We start from the raw sequence: 20,467 nt of genomic DNA, 5'->3' as shown, positions 1-20,467 counted from the left end.
ATTCAGTCATAATTTCAGTCACTCATAATTTTTGTTAGGGCAAATTAAGGCTATGAATATTTAGTCATGCTTGCGCACTTTCTCATGAATTTTGGTCTAATATTGTCCGCAATGCAGGTTTATTGGATGATGATCTTCGGGAAACTGCTTATGAAGTCTTATTAGCCGCTGCTGGTGCCTCTGGGTAAGTATTATCCATGTTTCATTCTTAGATAGATATACTATGGTTAAGGTATAAAAATATGGCGATAATCAATTTATCATGATTGAGTGCTAAATTTGTTTTTCTTGTGAAATTAATTTGTGTAACATGAAGTGAATTTCTTGTAGTGGTCTTATACTACCTACCAAGGAAAAGAAGAAGGAGAAGAAATCTAAATTAATGAGGAAGCTTACTCGTAGCAAGGGCGAGAAAACTCAGCCTCAACCTCAAGAAGCACTAGGATTGTCTGGGTTACTAGATATTATGCGTATACAGATGGAGGCAAGTTCCTTGCACCAATTTACTGGTTGGGTTCTGTAATTATCCTTAGTTATCCTTGCGGTTTAAATATTATAACTCTTGGATTTTTTTAGTTCAGCTTTACTAAAGGATTGGTAATATTCATAAAGCCTATCAAATGAGCTTTCAATTATTGCTACAGTTTATTCAATTACAGGCACAATAAAGAATTCTATACAGAATTTCTTACAGGAATGAAAAATATAGTCTGAGATCTCCAAACACTTAAGACCACCATGCATTTCTATATGGATATATTTTTATAATTAATACATTTAAAATGTATCTCTGCAATTGCTTTCCATAATTGAGAAGTTCTGGGAAAATGGCTGTTTCCTCTTGTATTTATGCCATTTTATGAAGCTATACGTGGTAAAATTCTTAGAAAACATATTTATCTCTTGGTAATCATGGAGAGTTTTCTGAAATCTTGTGAACATTATTTAGTATAAAATAATATAAGATAAGATAATAATATTAATGTCCAATGAAAAACCACAAAGGGTTTATGGGACTGAGCATATAAGGGGAAGGTAAATTAATTTAGAGATGACACATAAAGGGGCAAAACATATCCTCATTGACTCTAAATTCCTCTTTCTAGTTCCTTCCCAAAATTTTAATGATTGATCTATAGGTAGCTGAAAAATGTTGTGCCACAAAGTGACAATGAAGATCTCTGTCCTGTTTTATAAGTTCAGTCTCCTTGTTCGTTTATTCAAGTTCCCCTTGTTCATTTTTTGAATATATTCCAGTGTAACACTGGTACTAGGGTACATCGGGACGCGGGGATGCCAGGATGAGTTTCTAGGATGAGGGGACAAAGGGCCTCAACTTCAGGACAGCAGGGGGATGGTGGTGGGGCAGGGGGTTGTTTTATCCTATACATGTAGAAAGTGAAATGCTAGTTATGAAATGTTTTCGTGTGCCATAACAAATTGAAATACCTGAACATAGGAAAATTGCAATTGTAACTAGAACCATTGAAATTTAACTTAGTAACATAGTTTATATACCTAATAGTAACATTCAAAAATCAAAAATCAAATAGAAATTCAAGTACCCATCCTGGCTGCAGCGTGGTTGTAGAATGGCGGAGGTGGGAGTACTTAGGTACTCCTAGTACCCGTTATCCGGTGGGGGATGTCTTTGGGACAAGTACTTCGAGTTTTTGGGAAGGGTGCGAGTCCCTGTGTTTCACTGGTATATTCATTCATTTATTAATTCTATTGTTGTTTATGAATATAATATAATCACTTATTAATATTATTGTTGTTTATGGTTTAATAATTATACCATTTTACTATATTCAAGATGAAATAAAGATTGAGAAAGCATAAGGAAAAATAGATAAAGCTGCAGACCTAAAGTGAATAAATATTGAATAGATTGAGGGAGGTGGGGAGATAGAAGAGAAGGAAACTATATATGTTATACATTAAATTATATGAATCAGTAGCAACTGTACCATATGCAACTGAAACAGTATTAATGCATGTACTGTATTATAACATATAAAGAGATAAAAGATCATAAAACTAAAAGGAAAAAAAAAATTAGTAAATTAAAAAGTCTAACAAGATAAAAATAACATATTATAAAGAGCTATATAATGAGTAGTAATATAATATGTAAAATAAATTTACTGTTAATAATTGGTAGCTTTAGTTGGATAAACTATAGTGCAAATATATATATATATATATATATATATATATATATATATATATATATATATATATATATATAAGTTTGAAATATAATATATATTAATATATTAAATATATGAGATATTTATTTGTCATTATATTAATTACATTCCAATGATAGACATGTCCCGTGAAGAGACGTTTATCCATACTTTATCCTATATTAGAGAGATGGCTGTCATTTGTAAAGTACATACCAAATACAATGGCAGTACTATTACATTTGCAGCAGATCAGGAAAACTCAACATGGTATTAGAGCCTAGTTGAGCTGCAAAATGTAAGAAAAGATATCGTATGGAGCCCAAAGGGAATCCAAATATCGTCACTGCTAGAGATGGAATATCAATATTGCTCTTATATGATTGGAGTGTGCAGATTAGATCTTTGGAAATCATGGCTGGCTACGAAATATGTTAACTTGGCATATTGTGATTAAAGCGTTGGATGAGGTTGTGTTAGCTCTATGTGCTGCGTATATGTAGAGACGGGTTGGGTTTTCTTTCTGCTCAATCCAATGAGCATGTGTGTATACCAAATCAAATGAATTTCACACAGGTTTCAAATTTGCAGATCAGGCTTGATGAAACACAACTTAGATCAGGTGCTTGCTAAATGATTGTGTTGTTGAGTAATGTGATAAAGACAAGCATTGTGGGCACGAGTCTATATTGATTCCACACTTTTTTTGCAATGAGACTGCTATTGAGATATGAAGATAGATTGTTTGTCCAAATGCGTGTGTTAAAGGATTTTCTTGTGTGTGCAATTTGTATTAGGGCTTCTGGTTGTAATAGTAAGCTTTGCGAGCTTGGTGAGATTGTACACCATGAGCATCTTGTTTAGTGATAAGGACCTCTACAGGCATTTCCATTCCTCAATCTTTAAAGTTGCTCAGGAGTGGCCAATATGTGGAAAGAATATCAACCAAGTAAGATCGGGTGTAGTTCAACAGTTAAGTACATCTTGAATAGCATCGTCAAGGAAGCTTTAAGAATATAATGAGAGGGTTGTGAAGAAAGATAATGAGTATTGTGTAACCGGTGGGTTTGACTATAATATATCAATATGGTGGTTAAAACGAGCGAGTTTATGATTGAATCTCCATGAATATTTCAGATTGGACCGTTATAGTAAAATTAGATGTCCATTATCACAATTCATTATATCTTGGCTATTGTACATGAGTAAATCTCATTTCATATCGTGATTGGAACTAGAAATAGCATTGAAGTAGTTTTTGCATCAAACTTCTCAACTATAAGGCCCAGAAGATCAAACATTTTATATGATCGATATGAATCACTATGTTGACCGATCAAATGAAAATGGATCAAATTATGGGTGCTTGCGATGTGTCCCTGTGAGAATAAAATGGATTATGAATTTTGCAAGTTGGTAAGTGGAGGTTGAGGAGATGCCCGAGTTGACAACGACAGATGAAGGTTTAACACACGGTGCCCAAATCCCTTTGTTATTTTCATTGAATCACATACGAATAAAATAATATAGAAAATTTAAATATTTCATGTAGAGGAAGTTCTTAGTTTAAGTATCTCATTACGCTTGTGACTGTAAAGGTGGATTTGTGCAATTAATGAGTTTTGAATAAAAGTATTTGTAGATACTGACATCATGGAAGATTGTTGGAATTAGAGGTCGAATGGGTGATAATGGAGGACAAACATGTAATACCAAGTGTATGAATGGGACATTCCTACATATATCTGAGAAAATTAATGGATAGTAGCAATCTTCCTATATTATTCCATGACTCTATGGGTAATAAACAATTGCAATGGAAAATGATGTGGAAATAGGAGGTTAATATCTCTACAGTTAGAAACCTTATGGGTTGGAGATACAATAAGAAATGCAGACCATATATCTAGTTAGTGGATGGTATAGTCAAAGCGATAAATATTGATGAAGGATGAAAATTTTGCGTTATATTTCCTATATGGGCTCCCCTTATGAAAGGAAATATTTGAATCACAAGGACAAAAGCATATGGAATTCAGATTCAAAGGGAGTTTGGCATCTTCAAGAGGTCTAAATGTCGATGAATTCGAGCTTCAGAGGGAGCAGATGGGTTTAGTTAACTTGTGACAATCTCGATCATAGTGATTGAGAGAGAGTTTCACTTTTGAAGGTGAAACACTTATGAGGTAAACTTGATTTAATTGATTATTATACTAATGATAGATCATATAAATGCCATATGGGCCTTGTGTAAATCATGAGGAAGTGATGACTTAAAAATGATTATCACTTGTATTTGTTAATGTTATTGGAAGATGACAATCTTACAATAACTTAATCTTCTATCATGATAGACATCGTGTGATGGCTGGAACAAATTATGATAGATGATTTCTAGCATGGTGGATTCAATTCCTTAATTAGACCATGACTTTCTAGATTGTGATAGACATCGTGTGATGGCTGAAAGCGATCACATTAGATTATGAATGTTTCTATGGTAAGTATACATTACCTTCGAACAATTTTGAGTTATGGTGAATATCATGAGACTTGATATTCTTGATCAGACCATATCTTTGATATCATATTGAGATGATATCTAAAACTAGGTATCATGTGTTAGGTCATTCCTCATATCACATGTCAGGTGATATGTAAAACTAGGTATGACGTGTTAGGTGATTTCTCATATCACGTGTTAGGTGATATGTAAAACTAGGTATCACGTGTTAGGTGATATGTAAAACTAAGTATCACGTGTTAGGTGATTCCCCATATCACGTGTTAGGTGATATGTAAAACTAGGTATCACTTGTTAGGTGATTCCTCATATCACGTGTTAGGTGATATGTTAAACTAGGTATTATATATTAGATGATACTTCATATCATGTGTCATATGATTACAAGATATGTAATATGATTATACCATTTATCTTCCCTAGCGAAGAGGGAGTGTTGATGTTTGTAGCATCTTTCAAATATCAAGTTCGTTGACATTTGCCAAATGAGTTGGCATTCAATAAACCAGGAAGTCAAATGAGTTGACATTAGAAACCATTATTTACATTGAGGTAATATGTTATTCATATTATCCTCTCTAAGTTAGGAGCGAGTGTTAATAATTGGTAGCTTTAGTTGGATAAACTATAGTGCAAATATATATATATATTTATATATATTATATATATAAGTGTGAGCTATAGTATATGTATTAATATATTAAATATATGAGATATTTATTTGTCATTATATTAGACATGTCCCGTGAAGAGACATGTATATCCATACTTTATCCTATATTAGAGAGATGGCTGCCATTTGTAAAGTACATACCAAATACGATGGAACTACTATTACATTTGCAGCAGATCAGGAAAACTCAACAGTTACGACAAAATAGAAAAGAAAAAGAGTCTATGAGTTTTAAAAATGCCTAGTATATATATATATATATATATATAGAGAGAGAGAGAGAGAGAGAGAGAGAGATCTAATGAGTTGTAATATAACAAGCAAAGAATATGACCAAAAACGAGAGTAAAAGAGAGGATATAAGTTATTTAAAAGCCTAAAAAATAAAGAATTTTAAATATATTAATATATAGATGATAGAAAATTAAGACAAAACATATTTTATATATATATATATATATATATATATAGAGAGAGAGAGAGAGAGAGAGAGAGAGAGAGAGAGAGAGAGAGAGATCTAATGAGTTGTAATATAATAAGCAAAGAATATGACCAAAAAAAAAGTAAAAGAGAGGATATAAGTTATTTAAAAGCTTAAAAAATAAAGAATTTTAAATATATTAATATATAGATGATAGAAAATTAAGACAACATATTTGAGAGAAAGTTACGATAAAATAAATCTAGATATGTGATCATGTGTATATATACACATATATATGAGTCCACATACATACATAAATACATATATACATGTGTATATATAAATATATATACACAAATACATTATATATAGATATAGATATATATGAATGAATCAAGGCTAGCAAATAGTATAATATAATGAAGACTTGGCTATATAGTACTATAGTATATTATAAAAACACTAAAATTTTTTAAAACTAAATATAATAATGTCTAGAATATAAATTAAAAATAATGATGTAAATATATATAACTATGCTAGAAAATAATGCAAACTACTATGAGGAAAAAAACGAGAATGAGAAAAAGAAAGAGGAAAGAGCGAGTGATAATATAATAAATACTTGGTTATATAATACTATAGTATATTATATTAAAAAACCAAAATATCTTAAATTTAAATTTAATAATGCCTAGAATATAAATTATAAATTAACGATGTAAATAAATATAACTATGGTAGAAAATAATGAAAATTACCATGAGGAAAAAACGAGAACAAGAAAAAGAAAGAGGAAAGAGTGAGAGTGTGTGTGTGTGTGTGAGAGAGAGAGAGAGAGAGAGAGAGAGAGAGAGAGAGAGAGAGAGAGAGAGAGCACCAAGGTGAAAGCCAGGGAATGACCCAAAAAACAAGTAGGAAGAAAGAAAGAAACTGAAAGGGAATGCAAGAGGAGGGGAGAGGAAAAGGAAAAGGATAGATAGAGAGGCGAAGGTGTGGGGAGGACTACTGGAGAGAAGGACACGAGCAAAGAAGAAGATTAATTGAGATAGGATAAAAGAGGAGGCCACAAAGTGCTAACATTCCAAACATCATCATGATTTAGGTTGGTTGGGTGATTCAAGATTTCTATGGCTTCCAACAGTTTTTCTTTTGAAGAAGTTGTCTTCCTTGCACAAGACCTGTGTGTTCTCAGGACAAATATGATGCTTGGTAGAAGATGAGTGGTCAGCTAGAGCAGATTTGATCATCTGCTCATGTTTGATGTCTGCACTATGTTCTTTAATTCTAGTGCAATTTGAGCCACCAATTTCCCCTATATAGGGTATGCCACAAGAACAAACGATTTTGTAGACCCCAACATCTAGCAATATGTCTATGGTCTTTTAGAGAAGGGATACAATTCTTCACCAAAGAGAAAGACTTGAATGAGCAGCGAAGACCTTTCTTGAGAAGAATCTTGGCAATCTTATGGAAAATGCCTTCAACGAAAGGGATGGAAGCTATAGGAAGGGTCTGAGTTTGGACAAGCTTAAAATTAGAGAGAAATCGAGACTTGGCTTGGTTGAAAGCTCTCAAAATCTGCTTATTAGTGTACCCATTCAGATACTAAACTTGTTCAAGACAGGCTAGCTCTTGACTAATGTTATCTTTGTCACAAATGCAATAGGCTCTCATTGTTAGGGTCTTTAGTATGCCAATTTTTTGGTTAGGGTGGTGATGAGAAGAAGAATGAAGGTAGAGGTCGATGTCCATCGCTTTGCAGAAAACACGACGACCTAGAGAGCTATCTTGTTTCATTTTGAGAAGAATATCAGGGAACGAGAGCTGGTTGTCAGTTTCTAGTTCCTTGGTGATGGAAATGCTATGAGCTATGCTATTTAGGTGCACATGAAATGCTTCAAGGCTCTCAATTCCATGTGGCCAACACCCATTGGTGTCATCTACATAAATTTTCCACCACTTCGGCTTGAGGGGAAGGAGAAGAGGGCCACTTCTTCATAGTGCTCCATGTAAAGGTTGGCAATGATAGGAGAGAGAGGGGAAGCCATAGCCACCCCATCAACTTGCTCATAGATCAAATCTTGGATAGAGAAAAAAGTTGATCTTAGCCAAAGCTCGACAAGAGAGGTAACTTTATCATTAGACTTTCTCTTGACAATCTAAATGGTATTAGGAATGGGGACCTTAGGAAAGGGTAAGACCACATTAAAGCTCACCAAGAGATCCTGGTCCTCCAACCTTTTGTCCTTGATAAAATCAATGAAGTGGGAAGAATCTTTGATGAAGGATTCATACTTGCCCATTAGATGGTTGGTTAATTTAGAAAGGTAAGAGGCCAACTTGTAGGTCGCAGAGCCTATGGATTCAACAATGGGTCTAAGAGGAATGCCTTCTTTGTGGATTTTTGGATAACCATAGATCCTAGGTGTAACCTCTTTCATAGGCAACAAGCGCTTCTTGGTTTCGATGTTGAAGGAGGTCGAGAATACCACTAACTTGACCCTTCTTAAAATCTTGGAGCATGGGTTATGTGACAAGATTTTATAGCTATTGGTGTCTGAGAGAAGGTCAAGCATTTTTGAAATGTAATCAGGCTTGCTCATGAGAACAGTAGCATTTTCTGCTTTGGCAATGACCAGATCACTGTTTCTCATTAGATTGTTGAAGGCCTGAAGTTCAGACTTGAGAATTTTATATTTTGGACGCTTGGTGCGCCTGAGAGTGATGACACAATCTTGCCTAGCTTCTTCAGCAATGTCAGCAGGAATAGTTCAAACCAAAATGAGGAAATTAATATTAGGAATGGTATGAGGAGCAATAGCAATGTTGAGGCCACGTTTTAAAAAATTAAAAGAGAGGGGATCAAGATCAGCAGTGAACATGTTCACCACAAGCTTATTCTCCAGATCCCGAATGGGGGAAGATTAAGAATCTGGTGGATCCCATAAGGTTAATGGCAGAGGAAGATTTAGAGTGAGAAGCTTGATCATGGGGATAAGAGATTGGATGAAATGCAGGGTAGAAAATGTCAGAAAGTGAGGCCAGGACGAAATTCAAAATGAGTTAGATTATCTGGGCTTGCAATCATCCTGATCTATGCACTGCACACCAATAGTTGTCTCAGCTTTTTTCTGCATGCATGACACTAAATTCATCCAGCTAGAGAGGCTATAGAAAACAGAGATTACAAGGTCACACAATTGCTAACCTCCATTGGCAGTTTCATATAGAAATCAAATAGCTCCTCATGGTATTTAAAAATGGCCAACAACTCTGTGTCAAGACTGTTGATATCACCCGTACAAAGCTTTCAACTGAGAATCCACGACAACTTTGGCCATGGGTTGCACCTCAGCACCAGAAGAAGATAGAGGGTTTTAAAAATTGAAAAGCAGGACTTGAAACACCCAGTCTTTGACTTGTTTGTGTGGCATAAGCATCTTCAATTTTGTACGAATTTGAAGCAATGGACACTCAAGAGCAGAAAATGTGAGAGTTATTAAAACCTTTGTGACCCAGCAGTAATTTAACTGATTTTCCAAATTGTCAGAATGGGATACCGTGGAGGACAATAACAATAATAATTGCGATCTGGACCATGATGCAGCAGATGAGATTTTGAAAACACTTTTAACTTAGACTGTTGGCTGACCCATAGGCAAACCAGACTGGTACTTGGATCTGCTGCGAACTCAATGTGGATCCACCTGGCAGCAAGCGAACCCAGTAACATAGCTCATTTGAGAACCTTAGGATCTAAATAACTAAAAATGCTGCATAAACAACTTTCAGAGACAACATCCTTGTAGAATGGGTCTGTAATTTCTGCTCTGATATATGGAGGACAAAGCAAGAGAGAGCCTCGAACCACTGCCACTCTTTTTACATCATTATTGTTCAGAGGACCAAGGAAGAGAAACTTAGACTACCGTCTCCCTCCTCACCCCAATCATCCTTTGTAGAGAGTCTTGTAATACACAACCTGCCCCAGCTTGACTAGGGTTACCCGTCAAAGCTTTATCAAAGTTTTAAGCTTGATAAATCCAACAGGGTTTTCAACCAAGACTGATTATTTTGAATCATCTCTATGTCAATTACCCCATTAATGGGGACATCTGGGCTTCTACAATGTCAGTATTGTGCAATTTTTCTTTCAGTTTTTCTCCTTTCTCTAAGTTTCTTCTCCATTTCCTTTTTTCAAACAACGCTAGAGCTCTTGTGTGGTTGTTGGAGTGGTAATTTGAGTCAAACTGATTAGCCCTTTTTCTAAAGAAAGAAATAAATCTTAGTCAAACAGTGCAGTTGTTATTGTGTTGAAGTGTTTTCTTGTATGTATTGTAAGGATTGAAGGGGTCATCTTGTAGTGTAATAAAAATAATGTTGGTTGATGCTAAAAGATAAACAAATGAATTAAATTATATGCTTGTCAATGAATGATAATATACTAAGAATACTATGTTCAAATAAGATAATCAAAAGTGCTAAAAGTCACAACAAACAAACATGAAGCATCTAAATCCAGAAAATAGGAAGCAATAAAACCAAAGAGGGCAAATGGGTAAAACTAGCCATGTCAGTATACACAATATTCAAGTGATACGAAAAAAATCTACAAATGGAATGGGCCTTCTGGTGGGTATGATGGTTTTCATATAAATGACACGTCTATAATTTTTAGGAGCTTTTTGTAGTAGTTGTGATTTTGTTACTTTATACGGTCTTTAATCATTTCCACGTAGACAATGTTGCCTGAGCATATCTAGTTTGAATCCATTTCTTTCAGATTTCTGAAGCAGTGGATGTGCGAACAAGAGAAGGTTTGATTCATGCTGCTGCAGGTAGAGTTGGCAAGCGGATGGATACTCTTTTGATTCCTTTAGAACTTTTATGCACCACCTCCCAGACCGCTTTTTCTGACAAGAAGTCATACTTACGGTGGCAAAAACGGCAGGTGATAAGCCACTTTGTGCAAGTTTTTATTTCTTTTGAAAATGTGTTCACTTTTTCTGCATATTGGGCAGCATTTGTTTGATACATGTTAACTTTTAACATCAGCTAAATATGCTGGAAGAGGGCCTTCTGAACCACCCCACTGTCAGGCTTGATGGATATGAAAGGATGGCAACTGAATTGAGAGCTCTGCTAATGAAAATTGAAGAAGCTGAGGTACATGTTCGTGAGAGGTAACATTTCCATAATATGTATCAAATGCTGTTAAAGTCACATGCCACGTAATAGAACACAGATTTTAACATGCATAATTCTATGACTTCAATGCTAATATTAATTTGTCTAGGTTTAAAAATAAATTTAATTCAATCTAGGACGCTGAGGCACAAATTGTTTGAGAACCACCTAGATGTTTGTTCTAAAAAATGCGATTTAATTTTTATTTGTTTTCCTTTGTTGATAAACTTATTGTACATCTATTATGATGTTTTAGGGTCTTCCTTCTCCAGCAAGTGTAACTCAGCGCACAGAATCTTTGAAAGCAATGAGAGAAGTTGCTCTCGCACTTGCAGAAAGGCCTGCACGGGGTGACGTAACAGGCGAAGTTTGTCATTGGGCAGATGGTTATCATTTGAATGTCCGACTTTATGAAAAGCTTCTTCACAGTATTTTTGACATATTGGATGAGGGCAAGCTTGTTGAGGTTTGTTCATCTGTCAGTTGCTTGTAGAAATCTGCCTTCTTGCAATGCCAATAAGCAGCAATGCATGTTTGCCGTCGTTTGAGTACATCAAATAGTGAACATGATTTTATGATTTTTCTTAAGCATAGCTACCAGTGAATTTGTGTTTAGCAAATGACACTTCGTCCTCATCCACATCCCCATCCCCATAACTGTAACTACATCTCAATGTCAATATATTTTAAATGTGATTTTGATGTAGCCTGTATCCTTATTCACATGCTCGTACACCCTATTTTAAATTCCATCCATATCCCCATTGCAGCACATGAATTTCATGTCCCTTAGTGACTGATGCCCAAATGCCTAAGGCAGTTGATCATTCATATTGCAATTCTTATATATACATTGCTGTTTCACCTGTTTTCCAGGAAGTAGAAGAAATTCTTGATCTTCTGAAATCAACGTGGAGAATTCTCGGCATCACTCAAACAATTCATGACACATGTTATACTTGGGTACTTTTTCGACAGGTATATTAGGATATATGTGTTCTGTTTATACGTTAACAGTTAAAGTCGCAAAAAGTCAATAAAGAGGAATTCTTCTTTTCATGTTGGTGGGTGAAGTGGGGGGCGAGGGGGGCTTCAATTATTAGGAACTTGATGTGAAGAAGGATCTTATTTATGAAGTCACTGGGGTTGTGCTGTGACATTTTAGGGCTATTTTTTCTGGAGTTTAAACTTACATAGCTCAGATTTCATATCTGTAAGCTCAATGTCTTTTTATAGACTGCAAACTTGTGGCAATGACATTATTGTGATGTGATGGAATATTAAATGTTTTCTGCCTTGTAAAACTTGATATAAAACTGACAGAAGATTCCTTCTCATGTGAAATTAAGATTACCTTATGCTTATTTATTTCAAATTTCTATCACTATCTTAGCTTAGCTTATCTTAAATTTCTCACTACAATCTTTTTTCCTAATAATTTATTGCATCAAACAATTTTACTTGTTATCATGAGTGACAAAAGTCAAAAGGTGACATTATTAAGATAGCAGGAGCATTGACATAACCTGAACTTTTTAGGAACAACAATGTGTGCTTTCCTTGATGACAGATATCTCTGTTCTCTGTGCTCTTTTTTCTCTGTTACAGAAATTTCTTTACTCTTTGTCTCCTGCATATGTATAGCATCAGACTTTTAAGAAATGCCGAGCGATATTTGTAAGGCTCAAACTTGTTGCAAATATTGCATCCTCTTTGCTTCACATCCTTTTTTTGTTATACTTTGCTATAGTCTTTGTTGAGATCTGTGGTGAATCTCTAATGAATTTCCTGATTGCTCCTCTTTTATTTCTCAATGGCCAGTCATGGTGGTTCTCTCATAGCTTCCGGTACTTGTTTGATGTCAACCAAATATAATGAATGCCATTTATAGCCAGTGGCCACTAACATATTCTTCCAATATTCCAAGGTCTTGGCTGGCCCGAGCATCAATTTTGGAGGCTACTTCACATTCTCCTGCCATTAATGGAAACACAAAACTTTCACTATTATTTCAAACCTGGTGCACATTGTAAAGCATCCCTCTTTTTCATTCAATTTCCTCTTCCATTATCATTCCTAATGATGACACTTAGAGTCTTCGGACTCTTCTTCCTAGTGCTGAAGGGGGGCGTTTCTTCCTTCCGAGCCTTGCCCATTCTGCAGTCACAACTCCTTTAAATGGTATCACATTTCTTTATTAAGCTTTGTTGGGCGTCAGCTTTTGTGTAATTATCATTTTTTCTAATATCATTATTTTATCCTTTTATTAACTTATATGTTATATATATTGATAATTATTTGTTTATTTAATATTTATTTAGTATTTAATTTTTTTTGATCGGTATGAGGCCAAAGCCAAGATTAATTAATGTGTTATGATTTATTATTATTTATTACGCTCAAGTGGACTCGAACCTAAGACCTCCCACGTAAGAGGCTCACAATTTACCCTTGTGTTGTAAGCACTTGCCTAGTTAGTATTTTAATTTTTATTATTGCTTATTATTTTATTATTATATTAATTCATAATATTATATTATACAATTATATTCTTTCATTATCCTATTAATAATATTCTTATTTAATAGTATATCATATGACTTATTATAATATATTATTATTTTATTAATCAAATCCTATTTGAGAAAGGGGACATTATGTAGAGTGTCGCTATTTGCCGTCCTACAGCTACAAATAATAAGTCTAAGGATGTCTAGAGCATGGTGAACCTGATGGTAGTCATTTGCATTAGCCTTTCAGGCTGTAGAGTGTTCCTTGTTAGAAAAGGATAGGTGGAACTCCCCCTCTATACAAACCTAAGGAATATGAGAAGAATTGTACACTCTAGCAACACGGTTCTGGTTCTCAATTGTAGGTAAGATATGTAAAAGAATAGTTGTGATCATGTGAGCAGTGGTGGATCCTAACATATCTGTGCAAATGTCCACGTGTTGCCTACCATTATACTGCTCCACTACTGCCAACACCCTCAGCAACAGATCACAGGGCAAATGAACTGCTGCTAACTGAAATGAACTAGAAGAAGACAAAACATCTTCAGTGGCATCAGCTGAAATATCCCTGATAGATTACACCCAAAATTGTCTGTTCGATCTGAGTTATTTTGTCAAACAGTTGGGTAGATCTATAGTTTCAGTTTGAAATGGCATTAGCATGGGACTGCTGTTAGTTTATGCTATGCACCTCTCACTCAAAGAACAAACATCAAATAGGACTTTGGTAGAAAAAACCAAGTCCTTCAGTTATCATAAAGTGAATTCAGATTACTAGAAGGAAAATATAATGTCATGACCTTATTGTAAACCAACATTGTGTAGCAGACATATCATTAGATCAACTCATATATTCTTGTGAACAGTTACAGCCTTTACCAACCTTTAATATTCCCTCTGTAAACTTTCATTCCCTTGGTTCATAGCCACAACCAGCATTAAGAAGCACCACCTGACTACACAGGGAGCTGTAATGTTCTATTGCCCTCAATTTTGACATCACAAAATTGAGGCGACCCTACGCATTTTTATCATGATTTCGTAGGTATAGCCTCTTTGCTTTTTACGTATAAAAAAGCATCATTGAGGCAATTTGTTATCCCCAGATTGTACTCTGTGTATATTTGTTAGTGCGTTTCTTTTGTAAGTTAGTGCCAAGTTTACTCCCCAAAGTTTGCAAAAAAGAGCTTTTCTTCTCTGATTGCAAACACTTGTTTTTGGTTAACTTTCATGTCTTTTGTTTGTTTTGTTCTTCTTGTAAATAGTTTTGAGTCTTTCTTTTGCCTTATATTAGTAGCCCTTGCAAAGTTGCTCATTTCGAGCTGACCTAGGCTAGTTGCCTAGCTCAAGTTATGAAGGCAAAGGTGGGATTTTCCAAGCCAAAAGCACATCGTGATTAAAAACCTCCAAAAGTGGGTTTTTTATTGACAAAAGCACAAAATAAAATTACATTTAATATTTAAAGTGGAGGTTGGCACCCATTTTAAATTTTTTTAAACTCATCTCGAGTTGATTTGACCCTACTTTTTAATGTTTCATGAAAATAGACTTAAAATTAGCCTTTAAGTCTATTTTCATGAAACATTAAAAACTATAGTTATTTAATTTAATTTAATTACATGAGACATTAAAAGTGCACAGAGGCAGGGTTTTTATCACTTAGAGCATATATCAACATGCTAAACACTTATTAAAACCCCACTACCAATAAATTTAAGTGAATGCATATAAGTGGACTTTTTAAATATAATAACATGTTATTTAATCATATAAATCACTTAAAATGGGGAAACCCAAAAGTATGTGTTATTGTATTTTTAAAGTCTATTAATGTGTTATTAAGCAATATGATTAATAGTTAGTGAAATAGAATCGAGTCTTCTACTGTAGTATACCTTAGAATTGAGAATCATTGAAGCAAGCTTGACATCTAATTGATTGATGTCATCGACTCTCATTACTCTCCGACCTCAATGTGACTTTGTAAGCTGCTCCACCATTTTCTGTTTGGAATATTTCAACTATTGGTCTACTGGTGGCACTAAATTCAGTGACTTGTTAAATTACCTCCTTTGTAATCTTAACTAGCTGATCATTAATTAAAAATAATTGATCGTGAATCCCACTCAAAACAATCTTAATCCATTCCGGCTCCTTCAATTCTACATAGACTTTATACTGAAGTAGGTTAATCTCTTTAAGCTTCTGTATATCATCTTTTAGATTTCCATTCTCACACATGGATTTTTACCACTTAGGAATATCCATAGTATTGATTTCTAGTGAATGTAAGCACAAATATCCTCAACATGCATAACACCATGGAGCACATGCAAAAGTTTACCTTCTGAGTCATCTTTTATTGATTTGGAACGGTGCAATTTGAATTGATACCTAGACTTCTCCAAAAAATTATCAGTCTGTGGTGTATCCATAGATATACTGAAAGAAAGATGTGATTTGTTGGGATAAATAGTAAATACCTTTTTAGCACCACTAGGGTTTTCTCGTCGTTTTGATAACTATTCAAATCAATTACAGATTCGCCTCTTAGTCGCTCTCTCCAATCTCTTAAAGTCGCAATGTGGGCAATACACTCATAATCCTCTTTTTATTCCTTCAATTCAATCATTAAATGCTGTTCATAACCTAACTTCCAAAATGCAATCATTCATATGGCTATAACTTTGCCCGCAATCCAAGATTTAGCAATGAAGGATCAATCTTCAACTTTCTTGAGAACCGAATCAAGAAATGATGCCATCTCTAGGCATCTTCAAATTTTCTGCTATATACTCCCGATTAGTTCTTTGCTAAGTTGCCGGTTCGTGGTTCGGTTCCAGGTTCGAGTTCGATAACCGGTTCGCTGGTTCGACGAAATTTTGGAAAGGGGTTTGGGTTCGTTTGGGTTCGTTAGTACAAAAACATGTAAAAATTATAAAAAAAAAAATATATATATATATATACATTTTTATGAAGCATGAGTTAAAATTAGAATGTAGCATAGTACCATAAAGGCATAAACACATTTAAAACTTTAAAACAGCATAAACAATAACATATCAATGTATCATGGTGAGCATACCATCATATAGTAACATAATTCAATCAACTTCAACATCAAAGATGAAAGATTCAAAACATTTAAAATATCAAGTTCAAGTGTCATTGTTTCATGTTCAATGTTTAATAGTAACTAATAGAATGAAAATCTATTAAAATTCTGAATTTCTAGTTCTAAGTTCTTCATTCTTCATCTTCATCTTCTTCATATTCATCTTCATCTTCTTCATCTTCTTCTTCATCTCCTCCTTCTTCGCCTACGCTATTACTTGCACCAAGGCCAATGGGATCAACAGCAGAATCAACAATGGTATTGGCATCAAAGTTATCAAAATCATCAATTGTAAGCGCAGCAGTGGAAGCATCCAAGTCCGCAATCTCTGCATCTACATCCCACTTCTTTGTCTCCCCTTCTTTGTATTCTTGACTCTTGTGCGAAAGAAGGCGCAAGTTGTTATGCACAAATACCAGGTTCTCGGCTTTTTTTGATTGCAACCTATTGCGCTTCACCGAGTGGATGAAAGAATAGGTGCTCCAATTTCTTTCTGATGCAGAAGAACTAGCAACCTATAAAGACAACATAGGGTAGGCAATTAAAAAGGAATTAATTCAATCTTATTAAAAAATTCTTTTGAAGATAAAGTGAGCTAATTTAAAAAAAAATAAAACTTACTTGTGATATAACTTTGATTGCAAGGGGCTGCAATGTTCGGAATTTTTGGCCATGGAGGTACCACCAACCATGAGCATGCTTCTTGAACCGATGACGAAGAGCATCATTACTTAGACCTGTAGCATTGACAAATGCTATGAACTCATCCATGATTACATCTCTTATATCATCATCAGGAAATATTCTTCTAAATGCTGCCTGGTACCCGTCAGACACTTCCATATCTCTGTATGGTGGCAACCTTCCTGGTAGATCACAATATTGTGAGCTATAGTATTTGGGGGTCAAGGCATAGGCAAGCAAATGTAATGGAGTGGCCATTTTGTTCCATCTTTCATCAATAATTTTTTGCACTTGTTTGAAAAAGGTCTCTTGCGGATCTTGCTCCTGCTCATTTATAACTTACCTGATCTTCTCAATCATTGAGTCTATGCCATCATAGATCTCTCCACACGTTCCCACCATGAGTTAGCCAATAGCCTATCCTTTATTTTGTTTGCCCTTTCAGTGTTCTTTTGCTTCCATACACCCCAATTGTTGCTGATTACCATACCTTGAAGTGCATCTTTCACTTGCACAAGTCGTCTTAAGACGATTATATGTGATGCAAAACGGGTCTCAGCAACCTGTGACATAAATTAGAGCAAAAAACAACTATTAGATACATATTTTAGAAAACTAAGAAAAGTATACACATTGGCAATTGCACAAGTAAAATATGAAAAATCAGAAATTGTCAAATATTAAAAATTAAATTACTAATTTGAGTTCAAGTTCATTTACCTTCAATAGCTCCAATTTTGAGTAGTTCCTGAAAAGAGATTGAGTCATGTGGTGGTTTGTGACAAACATTTGTACGTCCTCAGCCTCTTCATACACTGTTTTGATCCACTCAATTTGGTTCCCAATCTTTTGTAGCATAAGATTGAGTGAATGGACTGCACAAGGTGTCCAAAAGATATGTGGATATCGTGATTCAACCAACAAACTTGCTGCTCTACAATTCTTTGCGTTGTCCGTTATGACTTGGACAACGTTTCTTGCACCCACTTGTTCAATGGCCTCAATTAAGATATCAACAATAAATGGCCCATCTTTTACTTTGCCCTCACAATCCACCGCTTTCAGAAACATTGCCCCTTTAGGGGACACCGCAAGGACATTGATCAAGGGACGGTTCCTAGAATCCTTCCAGCCATCTGAAACAATTGTCACCCCTGTCTCAACCCATGAGTCCCTTATGGGCTTCAATTGATTTTCAACCCGTTGGACCTCATCATCCAACAAGGTGGTGCGCACTTTCTCATAACCGGGGCCACAATACCCTTTTGGAGCTTCATTGGCACCCCTCAACATGTCCTTCCAAAACGGAGAGCGGACAATATTAAAAGACAACCCATTTGCATAGAGGCATCTTCCCACCTTAATGTCAGCAATATCCCGGGCCTTGTTTTGAAAAGAAGTTTCTATTGGCCCCTTTCTTTTGTGTACAATGGGGACAGATTCAGTGTCAGTGTCCATTGTAGTATTGAAGAAGGGATGGTCTTGTACAATAACATCTGAGGGGGGCTGCATTCCCTTAGCTTTTTTACTTTTATTGCTACTACTACCGAGTTCTATTGCCCTGTGTGCTTCTCTCTCTTCTGCTGCCCCATGCTCTTCAATATATTTTAACACGGTGTGATTTGGTATAGGGACACCATTTTTGCTAGGGCATTTCTTGACTCCTCTTCCAGTATAACCACATAGATGGCCTACCACACGATAATAAGAACTATTTCTTTCTACATCACATCCTCGACATCTCCAACGGAATGCACCACCTCCTGGAATGGGTTTTATAATGTCTACATACTTCCATAGAGGAGAATCAGAGTTGGTTTCCATTCTTTGTTCGGTGTTGCCTATTGATGAAGAGGTAGATGACATTACTTTCGAACCTTTCCCTATGGCAATAAATTACTAATTAGATATATGTTCATAATCTATATGCAAGAAAATGACGAATTTTGAAATAATGGAAAAGATTCAAGAACTTAGAACATATGAAGATTGAAAGAGAAATGAAAAAAATGGAAAAACTAGAACAAAACAATAGTAAATGGAATAAGATCTTACCTCTTGGTCCTTTTCCAGCCATTGCAAGTTTGCAAATGTGTATAAATGATGCACAAACACTTCAAGAACACCAACAAGTCAATCTTCAAACTCCTCCTTGCACAACCGGATGCTTGCTCAAAAACTTATGTGCTCTCCTTCAAGGCAAAACAACCTATTTAGAAACAACAAATGACTATGAGAGAGCAAAAAACCAATTCATAACACCTTTTTAGGGTACGTGGACCCCAAAAATTATTAAAAAATGCAAATAAATCACTTTATTTTCGCGTCCGTGGGCGGGTTCTTGCCTGGGTTCGAACCTGGTTCGATTTTCCCAGCCTGGTCCGCCCGGGTTCGAACCATGGTTCGAACCAAGATTCGAAAATCGAACTTCGGTCGAACCTTGGTCGAATCGGACCGAAATCTCAAACCGGTTCGAACCAGTTCGAGGTCCGGAGGGGGGGGAGGGGTACTCGTGTAACTTAGGTTCTTGGACCTAGTTAGGTTGCCAATGAAGAGTTCACGCTAGGGACTGGTGCGATCTGTTCTGTAGAGTTAATTTGTTCTTTCCTAACCCATGTTTTCTTTATTTTATTCTTAACATCATTCACATCAATTTTCTTTCCTTTATCATCACTGTTTGCATTGTTTATCTTAACTGATCTATTCATTCTTGTTCTATTATCTCTACATCTGCCATTCTTAGCAATATATCAATAATTATTGCATTTGTAACAATTGACATTCTGATTTACATACCTCTGATTGTTTAGATTGGTCCTCAACCTTGCAATTCTTTGCAATATGTCCAAAGATTTTACATTTGTAGCATGTAGAGTTTTCTGCATTGGCATTAGATCTCATCTATAATCTAGATCTGGATCTCCTATTCTTCAGATCAATGTTCATACTGCCAACATGTGAAACAATACCCGGATAAGGTGTAGCATTTGAATTGCTGTGGCATTCCTTTGCCCCCTAACCAAGTTTGTTGCATGGAAAGTATATGCCATTGAATTTCCATCCATTAGCTTAATTTATAGGTGTCTTTTTAGGTTTCTCAATATGATCTCTAGCTTCTGCTGCTTTAGAACATTCTCCTTGTTCATAACTCA

General features: G+C 35.3%; 2 protein-coding genes across 3 annotated transcripts in view; one reads left to right on the top strand and one right to left on the bottom strand.

Annotated features, from left to right (window-relative positions):
* LOC149542215 (plant/protein (DUF810)) overlaps positions 1–20,467 on the top strand; it is a 307,344-nt gene that overhangs the window by 92,257 nt on the left and 194,620 nt on the right. For both annotated transcript variants that reach the window (XM_089797228.1, XM_089797227.1), the window contains exons 7-12: positions 118–184; positions 331–484; positions 10,600–10,767; positions 10,872–10,982; positions 11,260–11,469; positions 11,880–11,981. In XM_089797228.1, coding sequence (XP_089653354.1) covers positions 118–184; positions 331–484; positions 10,600–10,767; positions 10,872–10,982; positions 11,260–11,469; positions 11,880–11,981 — 812 coding nt within the window. The remainder of the gene's footprint in view (positions 1–117; positions 185–330; positions 485–10,599; positions 10,768–10,871; positions 10,983–11,259; positions 11,470–11,879; positions 11,982–20,467) is intronic.
* LOC149542216 (uncharacterized) lies at positions 13,820–17,552 on the bottom strand. Its single transcript, XM_089796510.1, has 4 exons — positions 17,253–17,552; positions 16,849–17,146; positions 16,000–16,123; positions 13,820–14,084 (listed from the first exon to the last, which is right to left on the bottom strand). The coding sequence occupies exons 1-4, from the start codon at positions 17,472–17,474 to the stop codon at positions 13,820–13,822; spliced, it is 909 nt and encodes a 302-aa protein (XP_089652636.1). The 5' UTR covers positions 17,475–17,552.

This window comes from Cupressus sempervirens, chromosome 8, assembly GCF_028749045.1.
Source record: "Cupressus sempervirens isolate cs-2001-9-10 chromosome 8, ASM2874904v1, whole genome shotgun sequence".
Lineage (NCBI taxonomy): Eukaryota > Viridiplantae > Streptophyta > Pinopsida > Cupressales > Cupressaceae > Cupressus > Cupressus sempervirens.
The sequence above is the reverse complement of the archived record's forward strand: the minus strand, read 5'-3'. Positions and strand labels throughout refer to the sequence as shown.

Bases quoted from the DNA above. Each gene is read 5' to 3' on its own strand.
- LOC149542216 (XM_089796510.1), bottom strand. From the start codon at position 17,474: ATGGAAGTGTCTGACGGGTACCAGGCAGCATTTAGAAGAATATTTCCT. The intron at 17,147-17,252 runs GTAAGTTTTATT...TTGTCTTTATAG, and splicing joins CAATCAAAGTTATATCACAA to GTTGCTAGTTCTTCTGCATC. The intron at 14,085-15,999 runs GTATTTACTATT...GTAATCTATCAG, and splicing joins ACCCTAGTGGTGCTAAAAAG to GGATATTTCAGCTGATGCCA.